General features: G+C 39.6%; 1 protein-coding gene across 2 annotated transcripts; it reads left to right on the forward strand.

Annotated features, from left to right (window-relative positions):
• Positions 1–181: 181 nt before the first annotated feature.
• On the forward strand, positions 182–14365 carry LOC122294143 (phosphatidate cytidylyltransferase 4, chloroplastic). 2 transcript variants are annotated; one of them, XM_043102636.1, is made up of 7 exons: positions 185–644; positions 1049–1350; positions 3697–3887; positions 4175–4299; positions 6129–6262; positions 12636–12751; positions 13804–14365. In XM_043102636.1, exons 1-7 carry the CDS (start codon positions 369–371, stop codon positions 13893–13895), a joined length of 1236 nt encoding a protein of 411 aa, XP_042958570.1. In that variant the 5' UTR covers positions 185–368; the 3' UTR covers positions 13896–14365. The 2 variants fall into 2 exon arrangements, with proteins under 2 accessions (XP_042958571.1, XP_042958570.1); XM_043102637.1 differs by lacking the exon at positions 12636–12751 and having other exon boundaries at positions 182–644.
• The last annotated feature ends 1302 nt before the right edge of the window (positions 14366–15667 follow it).

Genomic DNA, 15667 nt, shown 5'->3' on the forward strand with positions numbered 1-15667 from the left:
TTGTATTTTTTATTTGTTATAAAAAAATATTTAATAAAAAAATTAGATACAAAAAATCATTCAGTTAGAACTAAAAAAAAAAAAAACCTGAAGGAAACTACCAAAAATAGGTTATTTGCATACCCTATAAAGGAAGAAATAAAAGCCTACGTGGCACAGCCCGAATCCTTTATTACGCAGACAACGCAGAAAAGGACAGATCGTAATGAATCTAATTGATATCATCTCTGAGCTCGTCGCCCCCAAAACTTGCCACAACTTCTATTACCCTTTCACGGTTTCACCCACTCACTCTACTCCCTACCTCCCTCGCTCTCTCCGCCAATGTCAAAACCATAGGAAGGACCACCTCTACGTACTCCTTTCCCATGGCGACGACGTCTTATTTGGGAACTGGTCGCTACAAGCTCCTTCCCCTCTCTCCCTCTTCTTCTAATTTACGTTCTTGCTGCTGCCGCCCCTCGCCCTCGAAACCCCTACTTCCCGCTCGTCCCGGCTCCAGAGTCTGTAATCTTGTTTCGGTCTTTGAACGACACAAAAGCGTTCTTTTCCTCCCCCAAAACGCAGCCTCCATGCACCGGCGCGTTATAACCTCCGTCGCCCGGGCCGAGCCAGACCGGATTGACGAGGGCAATGCCAAACAGGTACTTCAAAATTAGTCTCATGGACTCAATATGTATAAATGAGCTAACACACGTATGTATGTGATGCAAAAGATAAGAACTTGGTTTTGAAATTGGGATTTTTTTTTTTTTAATTACATTGGAAGGAAAATGGAAATTAGACTGAAGAATGGGATTTTGCTGATTAGTTCATGGTATATAGGATGGTTGGGATTAAGTTTGGAAATTGTGGAACATATGCCGTATTTATAAAAACAAAGTTCAGTTTTAATGTCATGGTTGAAAAGTTTTTTTTACCATGGGTCGATGTCGAAAAATTAAATTTTGAAATCTTGACTTCTTTTAAAAAATATTTATAAAGAATTATGTACTTTATGATCAGGAATCTGTGATTGAATGGAATCACTGAAATAAGTATGTTGTAGGAAGTCGGCAAAGGCCATACGTTATCAGCAAAAGAGGATTCGGTGTCGGAGCTTAAAGAGAAAACTAGTCAGTTAAAGACAAGAATTGTTTTTGGACTTGGCATTGGATTAACTGCCGGTGGTATTGTATTGGCTGGAGGATGGGTTTTCACTGTGGCTTTGGCTGCTGTTGTTTTTGTTGGTGCACGCGAGTATTTTGAGTTGGTTAGGAGTCATGGAATCGCTGAAGGGATGACGCCACCTCCTCGTTACGTCTCACGTGTTTGCTCCGTTATCTGTGCTGTGATCCCTATTCTTACCTTGTAAGCTATGCTAACGTGTCTACAATTTTGTTCCATACTTGTCGAACATCAATAATTTGTCAATCCAAAAGTTTCATCATATTTATCCGGCGCTTTCTTTTGTAATTGATCATGTAAGTTTTGCTTTTTCTGTTTTTGTATCATGTAAAATCAATAATCAAAGAGCAGAAAATCATGGTATCAGTAATCAAATACAATTTTATTTATTTTTCAAGTCTCATCATTTACTAACTCTTATGGAAGCAATTGGAGCATGTTTATCTTAGGGGTTGTTTATTGAACTGTATAGTTAGCAATGTGTGATCCCATTCACCCCATATACTCGGTATAGGGTATCACAAATTATGATACTTATGTATCTTTAGACACCACCTACCCACTTACTCAAAATAAAAGTTACCCATTTTCTTTCTGAAACCTTAATGTAAAAGAGTTGTCATGGAGCATGTTGTCAAAAGGTTTTCCCTAGATTGATTTTTTTAAAGGGGGTTCTTTTAAGGGTTATATTTCTGTGCATTGCGCAAAAAAAAAAAAAAATCTTCATGGTTACCACAATCAAATGGCATATGGATGTGGATTTTGCGTACTTCATATATCCATTTCTAAAACTAATTGTGTTTCTAATTGCTCCCTTTTTCCCCATGATTGCTCTCCTTTTTAAAGTTGAGCTTCTTTAAGTGACTTCCCTAGTACTTGATGTAGGAAATGAGAGCCACTTGGGCTTTAGTGAGTGGTGTTCTGATGAAGCATATGGGCTGGGGTAATGCAAAAATATTTTCCAAGGATGGGGGTGTTTACTAGTCATACTAGACTTGCGGTGGGTGATAGCTCTAGGACTAGATTCTGGCATGATTTATGGTGCAGTAGCAGGGCTCTGAATGAAGCTTTCCAAGAGGTGTATAATGTTGCAAGTGCATAGGAGGCTTCAGTGGCAGATCTATTTGAGTTTTCTGGTGGCTCTACTGTGAGTTTCTTATTTTAGAGCGACCCATGATTGGGAGGTTTGTGCCTTCTCAGGATTCTTCAATCTCTTATACTCTACTAGCAGGGACATTTGAGATTTTTTGGGCCCTTAACAAGGGTAACTTCATTGTCTGATAAGAATATCAACCCTTTCCCCTGGAGGAATACTTGGCAGAATTAAGGCACCTTTGAGAGCATTTTCTTACCATGCATGGGTAGCCTCTTTAGGGAAAATCCTCACCATGGATGGCATTGTAACAAAGTAGTGCTGTATGTGCAAACAGAGCGGGGAATTTGTAGTTCTATTCCATTATGAGATTGCCAGTACTTTGTGTGATGATCTTTTTAGTAGAGCTGGATTGGTTTTGGGTTGTTATCAGAAGGATTGTAGATCTCTTTGTCAATTAAAGAAGGTTATATGGTAGCCAACAAATTGTAGCTGTGTGGAAGATGATCCCCTATTTGTCTAGTGCGGTGTATTTGGATGGAAAGGAATGACAAAAATTCCGAAGATCAAGAGTGGACCGTTTTGGAACTTAGAACTTTCTTTTTTACAGTTAGGTGTTCTTTTCGTACATTTCATGTGTACTTGGGCTATGCCTTCAGATTTTTTTTTTTTTTTTTAATGAAATCTTCAATTACTTATACAAAAAAAGTTTATTTAGTTTTAGGAGTCGAGAAGTTCGAGTCAAGTCATATAAAGAGTCAAGCTGAATTATGTTTAGTCATTAGACACCTATAGACATGTATAGGCTGGTTGATGAAAATTTTTAGGAGCAATTGCTCTTGAGAATTGTGAAATGCAGCCCTATCCAAATTTGTGATTCCAAGGAACCCTAGAATGCTTGCAAACCACCCATCCCTAATCTTTAAACTCCTAAACCAACCATCACTCAGAATGCTTGTAAACAATCCCAAACAACCAGAACACTGCTTATGGATATTGTTCATGCTGCTTCAGTAATTACTGTACTGTTTACCCTATAAAATTATTCTTGCTACTGTCATACATCATATTTGGTGTCAAAGCCTTTCTCCTACATTGTACCGATAGTCAAATGATGTTTGATTTTTTTTTTCCTCTCTTTATTGACTTCAAAAGTATGCATATAGCCCTGAGGGGTAGCTCAGTTTCTCCCCAATGGTTACCAGTTCAAGTCCCCTTAGAGCCACTGGATATTTACCTGACTGTTAACTTTAGGTCCCCATGGGATTAGTCAAGGTGCACACAAACTGGCCCGAACACCCACGGATGTTTAAAAAAAAAAAAAAAAGTATGCATATATACTTCAGATATGTTGCTTTTCTGACTTCTGGTGTGGAGTGTATTTGTTCACAAGGTTTTGGAATGGTGATTAATTTATGTTTCTTACATGTGACCAGGTATTTAGGTCAAATTGATGTTTCCGTGACATTTGCTGCCTTTGTTGTTGCCATGGCATTGCTTTTACAGAGAGGAATTCCTCGTTTTGCACAGCTCAGTAGTGCCATGTTTGGGCTCTTTTATTGTGGCTATCTTCCTTGCTTCTGGGTTAAGCTTCGATGTGGCTTATCAGCCCCAGCCTTAAACACCAGTAAGTAATTGAGAGTTATGCCTCTCAGGTAGTCAATTTATATTGAAGGAGATCTATTAAAATTAACAGAATTTTCATTTTCATTTATGTTGATATTTTCCTCCTACTTTGTTATATTCACAATTATTACCTTTTTCTTTACAAAGGAGGTAAACCTTTTGTCATAACAAAGTTTTAGGTGAAGGCCCACTTGTAACCTTTTTCTTTACCTCCTTTGTTCACTTAATTCTTGTGTGTGTGTCCTTGTTGGTGCTTTTTCAAGCTGTGTCTTAGTTTGTATTTGGCAGGAATAGGAGCAACATGGCCCATTCTTCTTGGGGGACCAGCTCATTGGACAGTTGGTCTTGTGGCAACGCTGATCTCTATTAGCAGCATAATTGCAGCTGATACATTTGCTTTTCTGGGTGGCAAGGTACTTTTGATAGAAATGTAAAGATTATCTCGTCAAAAAATAAATTTAATGATTATGTATGTTTTTTCATATGAGTACGATTATTTTTTTTTTTATAAGTAAAAATATTATATATATCAATAGGAGTAACCAAGTACACTGGACGTATACAAGAAAACACCTAGCCCATACTAGAGTGCCCCGAATGACCCAAAAGCCTGTGAAAACTACCCAAAATACACCAAACCCGAATTGGAATGGATCACACCTCCCCAACCCCAGCCCCTTGTTTCCATACAACTAATTCAAATCCCTCTACAAGACCGTCTTCACAATGCCCTCCCTTTAGTCTTCCCTCGACTGGAACTACCTCCCATCGCATCGTAGTTAATTGCCCATGAGTACGATTATTGCATATGGAGATTCTTATTACTCTTATCCTTGTGGTTAAACTATGATGGCTTTGGAAGATCGTGTTCTGTAACAAATTAGATTCTCTCGTCACTGATCTTTACAGGGGATTTTGTCAGCTCTGCCCACAGAAAGTCATAGAATGGCTCCTGAATTGAACAGGCTTTTTTTTTTTTTTTTTTTTTCCAATCGGTAATCAAGAAATTTAATTCATAAGTACACAGGGAGTATACATGAGAAGTACCTAACTAGAGTTTGCAACTGAAAGTAGAAAGTCATGGGCATTTAGTCCATTACAAACAATGGCCCCCACCCAAGAAAACAATGTTCTAAAGAAAAAAACTTTCAGCTCCTCCATTGTTCTCTCGTGGTTTTCAAAGCTTCTATCATTTTGCTCCCACCAAATATATTGAACAGTTACTAATGTTATTATAAATTCCATAGTGAAATGACCAGTCAACAATGAACCATGTGTGACATGGTTTGGAATTCTGGGCAAATATATGTTGGAGGTGCTACTTCCACAGTATTTTTAGCTTCGTACGCATAATTTTATCAACCCAGTAGTTCCTTCTTTTAACAGAGCGATGAATCTAATAGTGTGGGCATACTTTCTTCTCTAATATTGATGCCATGATAAGAAAATAAATACAAATACTAAAGCAGATGATATATTCTCTCTCTCAAATCCTTGGTGCCATATCTGCTCCTATGGGCTTTAACCCATTACTTGAAGAAGTGTCCTTTCTCTATCTCAAACCGTTATGTATTTTCCCTTCCCCCCTCTTTCTCATATGCTACTTAATGTTACTTTAGGAAGATAACCACTATATGGACAACATGGAAGAAATTCATGAGAAAAAATGAAGGGAAGTGATGAGTATTGAGATAAACATGGTGAAGACAGAGGAACAAGAGGGTGGGGAATGTAATGTAATTGTGAGAAAAAATGTTTACACAAATTTAAGAGAAAGCTTTAAATGATTACTTCCAGTATCATACTGGGTGAAAACAACAATACCGGCACAGTTGATGCTGTTATTTTAAATGAGTTCGGGATCTTTCTTGCATTGATTAAGAACTAGTCGTCAACCCACGGAATGTGCAGGAATAACTGTCATGCATTGTCTAAAATTTCTGTCACAGAGTCTAAAATGCAAGAATATTCTTATAATTTTGAGGAATCACAATTTTTATATGTCAACAAACATCAAAATTAACTAATGAGAATACAAAAAGTTCAAAGTAAAAGAGTTAAAAGGTGAAAAATCCAAAGGGGTAAGTAAGGAAGAGTCAAGATTTTGTTAACTTGTGGATTTTTACAGTTATATTATTTATTGCCATCATTTGGACAGTGTGCAGAGTATTTTTTGTCACATAATATTTGTTATAGCCCATATCTAAGGGAGACCTTAAGATAGTTTTGCACCCCAATGCAGACATTTGGGAGGACGCCACTTACTAGTATCAGTCCAAAGAAGACATGGGAAGGAACTATCACAGGCCTGGGTGGTTGTGTAGCCACTTCTGTCATCTTATCAAAGATATTTTGCTGGCCAACATCCGTGCTAAGGTATTCAATTTTCCTCTGCTGCAATCTATAAGTTGTTGTGAAATATGTTTAATTTGATCCCAAAAACCTCTGTAAAGTGATGATTATCAAATCACCAGGTGGTTTGGGTAAAAAATTGCCACCCCTAAGTATTTGCAGTGATGGCAACATCTACTGCAATTTGTACTTACTGGAAGTCAAAATTTTTAATTTAAGCTCTGTTCTTGCAAGAAGTAACTAGGAAATATATGAGAAGCTGGTTATATTTTCTGCCTGGATTGGGATAAATTATAAAAAGGATAGGCGGAATCTGTTCTACCTTATGGTCTATTTTGCCGGAAGCAGGAACTTGCAATGTACTGTTTTTTGATGTCTTAGTCAAGGAGTTTGATTTCTCGGTCATCTTTCTATTTGTATGTACTCTTCAGCACCTTCGGGTATTTTTTTTTTTTTTTCCGGGATGTTTGTTTATAGTTTATGTACTTCCAGTCCAGACCATAAGCAGATGGTGACTTTCTCTCCTTTTGGGCCCATCGACAGTTCACTTGTTTCGTAAACATGACTAGCCTCCTGTCTTCTGATATACTAAGTTTAGTGCTTGCTTTTCTTTCCATTTTCATTTTTTTTTTCTCTAAGATGAACGTGCGCCAACTGTTGACGTATTTTTAGCTTTGTCCGCATAATTTTATCAAAAAAGAGCCTCACCAGTAGAGTTGGTTATTTTCTCTCCATACATTCCTGAGAAAATACAATGGTTCAGTGTGATGGAGTTAGTGGTTGATTTTGAGTGTAAACAGTGGAGTTTAGCCTAGTTGTCTTACTGATTTTTAGGAGTTGTTTATGTGAGATGGGGTCGATTAGGAATGTTATCATTGACCAGAAGTGTTTTGAGTTTAGGAAGGTTAATGAGAGATGGTGGAGAGTTACAGAGAGCAGTTGTCATGCTGTGAATCATGTCTCCATCGACCAAGCCACTTTGGGGTGGTTGGCGTCCATGGTAAGTGAAGGTGCAGCTCATGGGGGGCCTGTTGAGTTTCACAGATCACGTCGAAGTGGGTCTCAGATCTGGTGTTGCAGAGAAAGCATAACTCCCATGGGAGATTTTTTTCTCTTTCAAAGTTCGAACAATAGAGGAGAAGTGGGCTGTTGGTAATACCGGAAGGGAGGAAAGGAGTAGGTTGGAGGAATTTCGGGGACTTGCTATAGGAGTTAGCTGCAACGGGTTATGCTCTGGGTGGGAAATACAGAGGCAACCTCCCATTGAAGCCTCCTCCACCGTCGCAGGGGCAGCAGTCCCTATTGTATAAAGAGGTCCTATCTCGAGCTCCAAAAATGGCAGAGAAGACAGGAGATATTTCCTCTTTGATGAAGAGTCTGATTTGCGTAGAAAAGGGCAAGAGTGTGTTGGTGCTAAATTTAGAAACTCTACTGCATGCGCTGTTGGTAATGGAAAAGCAGGTGGTAGAGTTGCAGGATAATATGGCGTTTAGGAGGGGGTGATGAGAGACGTGGGCCCGGGTTAGTTAGAAGGCCTTAAGCTAGATGGGGACTTGCAGCCTCATCGTGTGGGGTATGAAGAGAAAGGCAAGGGCCTTGCGTGTGTTGGGCTTAAAGGGGCCCAGAGTTCTTTCACGCAAGCCCACTCACCCATTGGGCCAGTCCACCCCGTGAGTGAGATCTGCTAGTAACGGAATACAGAGGAATTCAATGGAGACCCTCGATACTCCTTCATCAGTGGGTGGAGCTCGACTTCCATCGCCGGCGTTGGACCAGAGGCCACCACTGAAGGTGGCGACGATGTCGGTGAGGTCAGGGGTGCTGGAATACACGCCGGCAGAGCACAGTTTGAGTGCGCGCAGCAAGTATTTTTCTGCTATGTTGAGTGGGTCTCTTCCTTCTTCGTCGGTCTCTTCCTTCTTCGTCGGTAACGGAGCAGGGGATGCCGATGACGGAGATGGGTTCGCCGGCGAGGTCTGTTGCAAAGGATAGTGGGCCGACAGTACCCAGAGACATAGTTCCGACGGTGGGTAGTGAGGAGAGACTCATCCCGGCGAAGATCTTGGCACAGAATGGGTCGCCGAAGTTGGGAGGATGCACGGCTATCTCCTCTGTACCAGCTGAAACATTGGACTGTGGGTCCATGGTCTTGGGGTCTTTGAAAGCTTTGTTACATAGGAGGAGGGGGGTGCCGCCGGTAACAGTTTGGGGAAGGAATTAGTTGGGATTTCAGTAGCATCCTGTCTTTCAGAAATGAGGGGGTCTTTGGGGGAGGCGGCTAGTGGTGTGGCTGATTTGCAAGTGGCCTTGTTTGTTGATGATTGTGATGGTGGAGAGGGGGCTGTCCTAACACCTTTGTGTGCACTCCCTCCCAGTCATAAAGTGGGGAGTTGCTCCTCATCATGGGTTTTGAAGAAAGTGAAAGAGATTCAAGCGGTAATTGGGATCTCTTGTGTAGGAAAGGAGGAACAATTTAAGGCTCTTTTAGTGGCTTTAGAAGAAAGCCACTCAAAATCAGCAGTAAAGAGGGATAGGGAACTGAAAAGGCTAACTTGTTCCATTAATTAAGAAGGAAGTGGTGGAAGGGAGAAATTGAAAGGGAGGGGCAATTTAAGTTTACATGCATTCTAAAATTATATCATGGAATGTGGGGGGCTTAATGAGAGCAATAAACAACTTCGAATCAAAGCTTTATTGAGGATGTGGAAGGGTGATGTGGTGTGTTTGCAAGAAACAAAATTACAGAGTATTGATAGAAGCATTGTTCGTAGTTTATGGGGATGTTCGTATGTGGGTTGGGCTTATCTGGCTTCAGTGGGAGCTTCAGGAGGGGTTTTACTTATGTGGGATAAAATGGTGGTGGTGGTGTTATAAGAGTGTATTGGTGACTTCTCGGTAGCAACTAAGTTTAAATATGTGGAGGACGGATGGGTTTGGGCATTTGTAGGTACTTACAGTGCTAATGTGGACTGGGATAGAAGAAGGTTGTGGGAGGAATTGGCGGGTTTTTATTCTTTATGGGATGTGCCGTGGTGTATAGGGGGTGATTTTAACATTACCCGTTTCCAGAGTGAGCGCTCATGGTAGTATAGACATTCTATGGCCATGGAGGAGTTTTCATAGTTTATTTTTTATTTAAACCTCATGGATCTCCCGCTGGTAGGGGCTGAGTACACTTGGTCAAACAGTCAGGTTTGGTCAAAATTGGACAGATTTCTTGTCTCTTGAGTGGGAAGCCCACTTTCCGAAGATATGTTAGAAACGGTTACCTCGAGTTAGCTCTGATCATTTCCCTATTATTCTAGACTGTGGGGGCATCCACAATGGTCACCGGCACTTCAAATTTGAAAATATGCGGCTTACAGCGGAGGGGTTTGTTGAGTTGGTGAGGGAGTGGTGGTCTTTGTACCAGTTCTTGGGTACTCCAAGTTTCATCCTTGCAGGGAAGTTAAAGGCTCTAAAACAAGATTTGAAGAAGTGGAACTTGGAAGTCTATAGTCACATTGACAATCTGAAGTCAGCGCTACTGGAGGAATTGCAAGTGTTAGAGGGACAGGAGTTACAGGGAGATATCTTAGAGGAGGGGTTGTTGAGAAAGGGCATGGCTATGTCAAATCTGGAGAGTTTTGTTGGTGGAGGAGATCTCTTGGCACCAAAAATCTAGGGCACTTTGGTTGAAAGAGGGGGATAGGTGCACGAAGTATTTTCATAAAGTGGCAAACTCTCATCGGCGTAGTAATGCTATTGAGGTGTTACATTCAGGTCCTAAGGTAATGACTTCGCCTTCTACTATAGAGAACCATATTGTGTAATATTATGAGTCCCTTCTCACCGAACCGGTTGATTGGAGACCGAAACTTGATGGCTTGTCTTTTGAGACTATTGACTCTCAGAGGGTGAGTGAGCTGGAGAGACCTTTTGATGAAGATGAAATTTACAAGGTTATTTATGGTATGGCAAAGGATAAAGCACTGGGACCAGATGGATTCTCTATGGGTTTCTTCCAAACTTGTTGGGACATAGTGAAAGGTGATGTGATGCAGGTATTTAGTGAATTTCACACTTTCCAAAAGTTTGAAAGATCTCTTACTGCAACTTTTATTGCTCTTATTCCCAAGAAACCCGGGGTGTCGATTATGGAGGATTTTCGTCCTATAAGCCTGGTGAGTGGTATTTACAAAATAATCTCAAAAGTGCTAGCAAATTGGTTATGTCCTGTGATAGAACAGATTATCTCCAAGTCACAAAATGCATTTATTCGAGGGAGACAAATCCTTGACTCAGTCCTCATTACAAATGAGTGCTTAAACCACATATTGAGGGGGGGAGACCTTGGTCTATTATGTAAGCTATACATGGAAAATGCTTATGATCATGTGAATTGAGATTTATTATTATATCTGCTTGGAAGGTGTGGATTTGGTGAGAGGTGGATATCCTGGATGAGGCATTGTATCTCTATTGCAAGGTTCTCAATGCTTGTTAATGGCACACCTGTTGGTTTCTTTAGTAGCTCTCGGGGTCTGCAACAAGGAGATCCATTATCTCCTCTTCTGTTCGTTATAGTCATGGAGGCTCTTAGTAGGATGGTAAAGGCGGCAGTGGATGGGGGTCTTTTATGTGGTTATCAGGTGGGTAATGGCACTAGCGAATCCATTACCATATCTATTATTTGCAAATGATACTCTTCTCTTCTGTGATGCGGATACTAGCCAGATTCAAACTCTACGGGCACTCTTATGTTGTTTTGAAGCTGCGTCGGGACTCAAGGTGAATCTTGGGAAGTCTGAGATGGTTCCAGTGGGTGCGGTCTCAAATATTCACAGCTTAGCAAGCATGTTGGAGTGTAAGGTATCCTCTTTGCCAATTAAGTATTTGGGCTTACCATTGGGTGCAACTTTTAAAGCTAGAGCTATTTGGGATGGGGTGGTGGAGACGATAGAGAAAATGTTGGATGGGTGGAAACGGATGTATTTATCGAAATGGGGTGGAAACGGATGTATTTATCGAAAGGGGGTCGTCTCACTCTGATTAAGAGTACACTTACTAATCTCCCTACATATTTTTTACCCTTATTTCCTATGCCGGTAGGGGTTGTGAATAAGATCGAGAAGATATTTAGGGCGTTCTTATGGGGGGTTATGGGGGAGGAGAAGAAATTTCATCTGGTTAAATGGAAGACAGTGTGTGATCCTATTGTACATGGGGGATTGGGAATGTGTGATTTGAGAACTTTTAATAAAGCGTTACTGGGAAAATGGTTGTGGAGATATCATGTGGAGGGGGGTTCTTTGTGGAAAGCAATCATCGACGTTAGACATGGGACAGCTTGGGGTGGGTGGTGCTCTAATGAAGTGAGAGGGGGGTATGGAGTGGGCTTATGGAAGTTTATAAGGGGGGGTGGCCATGTTTTGAAAACCAGATTTGTTTTGTAGCCAGTGAGGGCAATCACATCAGTTTTTGGCGGGATGTGTGGTGTGGAAATCATGCATTGAAAAGGGTATTTCCGGCTCTTTATAGTATTGCTGTGAATAAAGAGGCTTCTGTGGCAGATATGCGATTCTTCTCGAATGGTTCCCACCAATGGAATATTCTTTTTAGTAGGAACTTTCATGGTTGGGAACTAGCCATTGTTGCAGAGTTTTTCAGCCTACTATACTCCAGGTGGTTGCTTTCGACACAAGGGATAGATTGAAGTGGAGGGCTATTAATAAGAAATGCACGGTTAAGGAATATTACAAAATCTTGACATCACAAGATCATGCTCCGTTCCTCTGGAAAAATATATGGAAGACCAGGGTGCCATTGAAAGTTGCTTTTTTTGTATGGAATGCAGCTCTTGGGAAGATCTTGACTATGGATAATTTGAGGAAGATGGGTTGTGTTGTGGTAGATTGGTGCTATATGTGCAAAAGGAATGGAGAAACTATGGACCATCTTCTATTGCATTGCGAGGTAGCAAGGAGGTTATGGGAGGAGATTTTTCGAAGGGTGGATGTTTCTTGGGTGATGCCCGCAAGGGTGGTGGATTTGTTGGGATGTTGGAGGAAGCTACAAGGTCATCTCAAGTGCTGCTTTGTGAAAGATGATTCCATTATGTATCATGTGGTGTATTTGGTTAGAAAGGAATGCGCATTGTTTTGATGATAAGGAACGTACAAGGGAGGAACTGAAGAATTTTTTTCTCCACACTTTAATGCTTTGGTTTTCTGCTATTGTACTAAATGGGGACAACGTTCATGATTTTTTGTCTTTAATTCAGCAAAGTTAGAATGTATTTAGGTCTTTTTCTGTATACTTCTGGTGTACACGGCTTTGGCCTATCTCATTCATATCAATAATATCTATCTTATAAAAAAAAAAAAAACTGTTGACGTATCACTCTGGTGGTTTTCAGTGCAATTGCTTTTGGGTTTCTGAATTTCTTGGGTTCCATTTTTGGCGATCTTACCGAATCAATGATCAAACGTGACGCTGGTGTTAAGGACTCTGGGTCCCTAATACCTGGACATGGTAATTATCTTCTGCTAATGACTGTAAGCTCTGATGAGATTATGAATATAATCTTTTGATACTCTGATAATGGACAAGTTCTCTGTTACTATGCTTTGAATATTTTTTACATACAATTTTTTGGCAATATTTCATCTAAAGTTGGTAGTTGGTTTATTGTTCTGTTTATATATTATAAACTGATTCTGCTGTCTATTATGGTTGTCATGATTTTGTTTTCTTAGTACTAAATTCAACTCTTGTTCTTCACTTGTAATATAATGTTCTGTGATTCTAGGGGTGTCACACTTCTTTCTTTGATGTGAAAATTATCCCAAGGGATTTCTTTAGAACTTTGCTCTAGGTCAAAAGAGTTCCAAACTTCAAAACAATTCCTCATCCATAGTCTGGGAACAACCAAGAAGGAATTACAATTAATAATGATTAGTTCCCGAGCTATGAAGGCATAACCTTAAACCTTCATTGATCCTGTGCTTCATGAAACCCTAATCCTTATTGTTTAACATCATATTTATCATAATAAAACCTCCACTACTTGGTTTCTACGCCTTCTAAATGTAGTCCTATCAGGTAACAAGAGTCAAAACATGTGCATTTTAGAACAACGTTTTTTGGCACAATAAGTTCAGTCATTCCTCCACCTGAAAAGCAACTTGAGATTACTTTGGCGAAGTATGGCTCTAGCATGTCGGAAATTATTTACTTCCCCATCTTTAGTGGTACGTCCCCTAAGAATTGTGATATAAAGAGCGATTGTCCTTCTCCCTTGCTATTTATCTTTTGAGTTGATTGCTCTGTGAACAAATTGAGAAATGGTCAAAATTTTTTACCTATCAAAAAATTATTGCTCTTGGAAAAACTCTTGTCCAACAGGCCTAGTTATCATGATTTGGATCTGATTATGTCGTTGAGGATAGACACTCGTAATCCAAAACTTTGTACCATGTGTAATCCTTAAGATCTTTAGAAAAGTTATTCTTATCTGTTTGTCCAAGTTCCAGGATCCATTTAACTGCTTTTTAGTCTGTTCATTGCTTGAGATGTTCATGCAGGTGGAATACTAGACAGAGTGGATAGCTACGTATTCACGGGTGCACTTGCATACTCATTTGTCAAAATCTTCCTGCCACTCTATGGAGTCTGATAATTTCTTATGGATGCTTTAGTTAAATTATGAGGGAGTAGTTTCTGCTCTTTTCTTTCTGGACAATAGGATTTACTACTTGGACAAGCACGTAGGGGATGAAGTGTTTAGAGAAGAGGCTCAAGATTAGATTTGCATCTGCAGCAGAATATCTTGCTAATTGCCCAAAATGCGAAGCAAAAATATCCCATAATCCTCCACCTATGCAAGTTAGAAAACACACTCGATAAACTTATTTTCAAAGTGCACGGGGTCAGTACTTCAGGCTAACCAGGGCTGTGGATTATCGCGTGACATACCTCAACATGTTCAAGAAGTCCCATATTCATATTGATTTCAACGATAGTGCCATTGTTGGCTGTGAATACACTGGTTTTTCTTTATAAGTCCAATGTTCTGCTTGTAAGTTCTGATTTGATTCTACTTTGTAACAAAATATATCGGCTGAAAGTGCTAGTTCCTTGGCGTTTTTTCTTTCTGGAAGTAAATTAATGCGAAGTTTAATGATTTATATTTTGGGCTTACGATGCTGTACTTGCTTCGATTCTTTGAAGCATCATTTGTGTGCATCATATTTCATTATATACATTGACTATAGCTGTAGTAAAATATATGATTACAAAGTTACATGATTACGTTTGAGTAATGGGTTATAGGACCTGTTAAATATATATTGAGGATGTACCAGAATCAGAATTTGTATGAACAATGCTATATACAGTCTTGAGGGTACAAGTTTCTTGCATTCTTTTTGAAAAAGTCGGGTCTACTACTAAAAAATTGATTTTTTCGTATCGATCTTAGGTTTATTTAATTTTTTCTAAAGGAGTGCACATTCTAACATATTAGAAAAACTGAACTGATTCATGCAAACAATGATTTCTAAGTGCACTTGACTCTCAATATCTATACAATATTATGAAAGGTTCCAAGAGGAGGAGTTTTTAATTTTTGAGCCCGTATCTCTAACCAAAACCATTGAACAATGATTAAATATTTTTTTATATTGTCAATGAGATGAATTTATATTAAATACAACTATGAAAAATAAGCGATCCCTGCTGGCCGGCATGTTGTTAATTAATAAACATCCCGACCTTATTGCGACCTATGTAGCTGGGACACAACAATTTTGGTCAGTTTTATTTCCTTCGAGGATCAACATGTCTGTCGATCTGTACCCCCCTAAAAGTGTGCCAGCACATACACACACACACACACACATATATATATATATATATGTAAAGTGCATGCCCCGGCAATGGAAGTGACACTTCAATTATTATGTTTCTTCATCATTAGTTAAAAGTCCGAAAACATGATAATCCTAAACAAAAATATTAATATATATACTTCCATCTTGTCTTAATAATTTTGGTGGTTATGATCATGACACCATTACACAGCCATTTGGTCCGATCGAGCCCCCCCTACCTCTCCATATATATGTACTTTTGTCTTATAAAGGTAATTTTTCCCCCCTCTTAATTTCTTTTGTTCGATTTATTCCCACTCCCAATAATTCCAATGGTTGACCCATAAAATCTTTAAACAGCATTTAATCCCAAGTGCATGCATGATATATATCGATTCTCACATCATGTCAATTACCTTAATATTCCAGAAGGCCAGACAAAGAGATCAGGTACTCGATCGATCCGCCCTGACAAGGCCCTCAAAATCCCAACAACCATCACGCTTAGGGTCTAGTTTTCTTGGGGTAAAAAGAGTTAACATTACAGTAGTCAACTTGTTTAATTAATTTGAGCTCA

Source organism: Carya illinoinensis, chromosome 14, assembly GCF_018687715.1.
Source record: "Carya illinoinensis cultivar Pawnee chromosome 14, C.illinoinensisPawnee_v1, whole genome shotgun sequence".
NCBI lineage: Eukaryota > Viridiplantae > Streptophyta > Magnoliopsida > Fagales > Juglandaceae > Carya > Carya illinoinensis.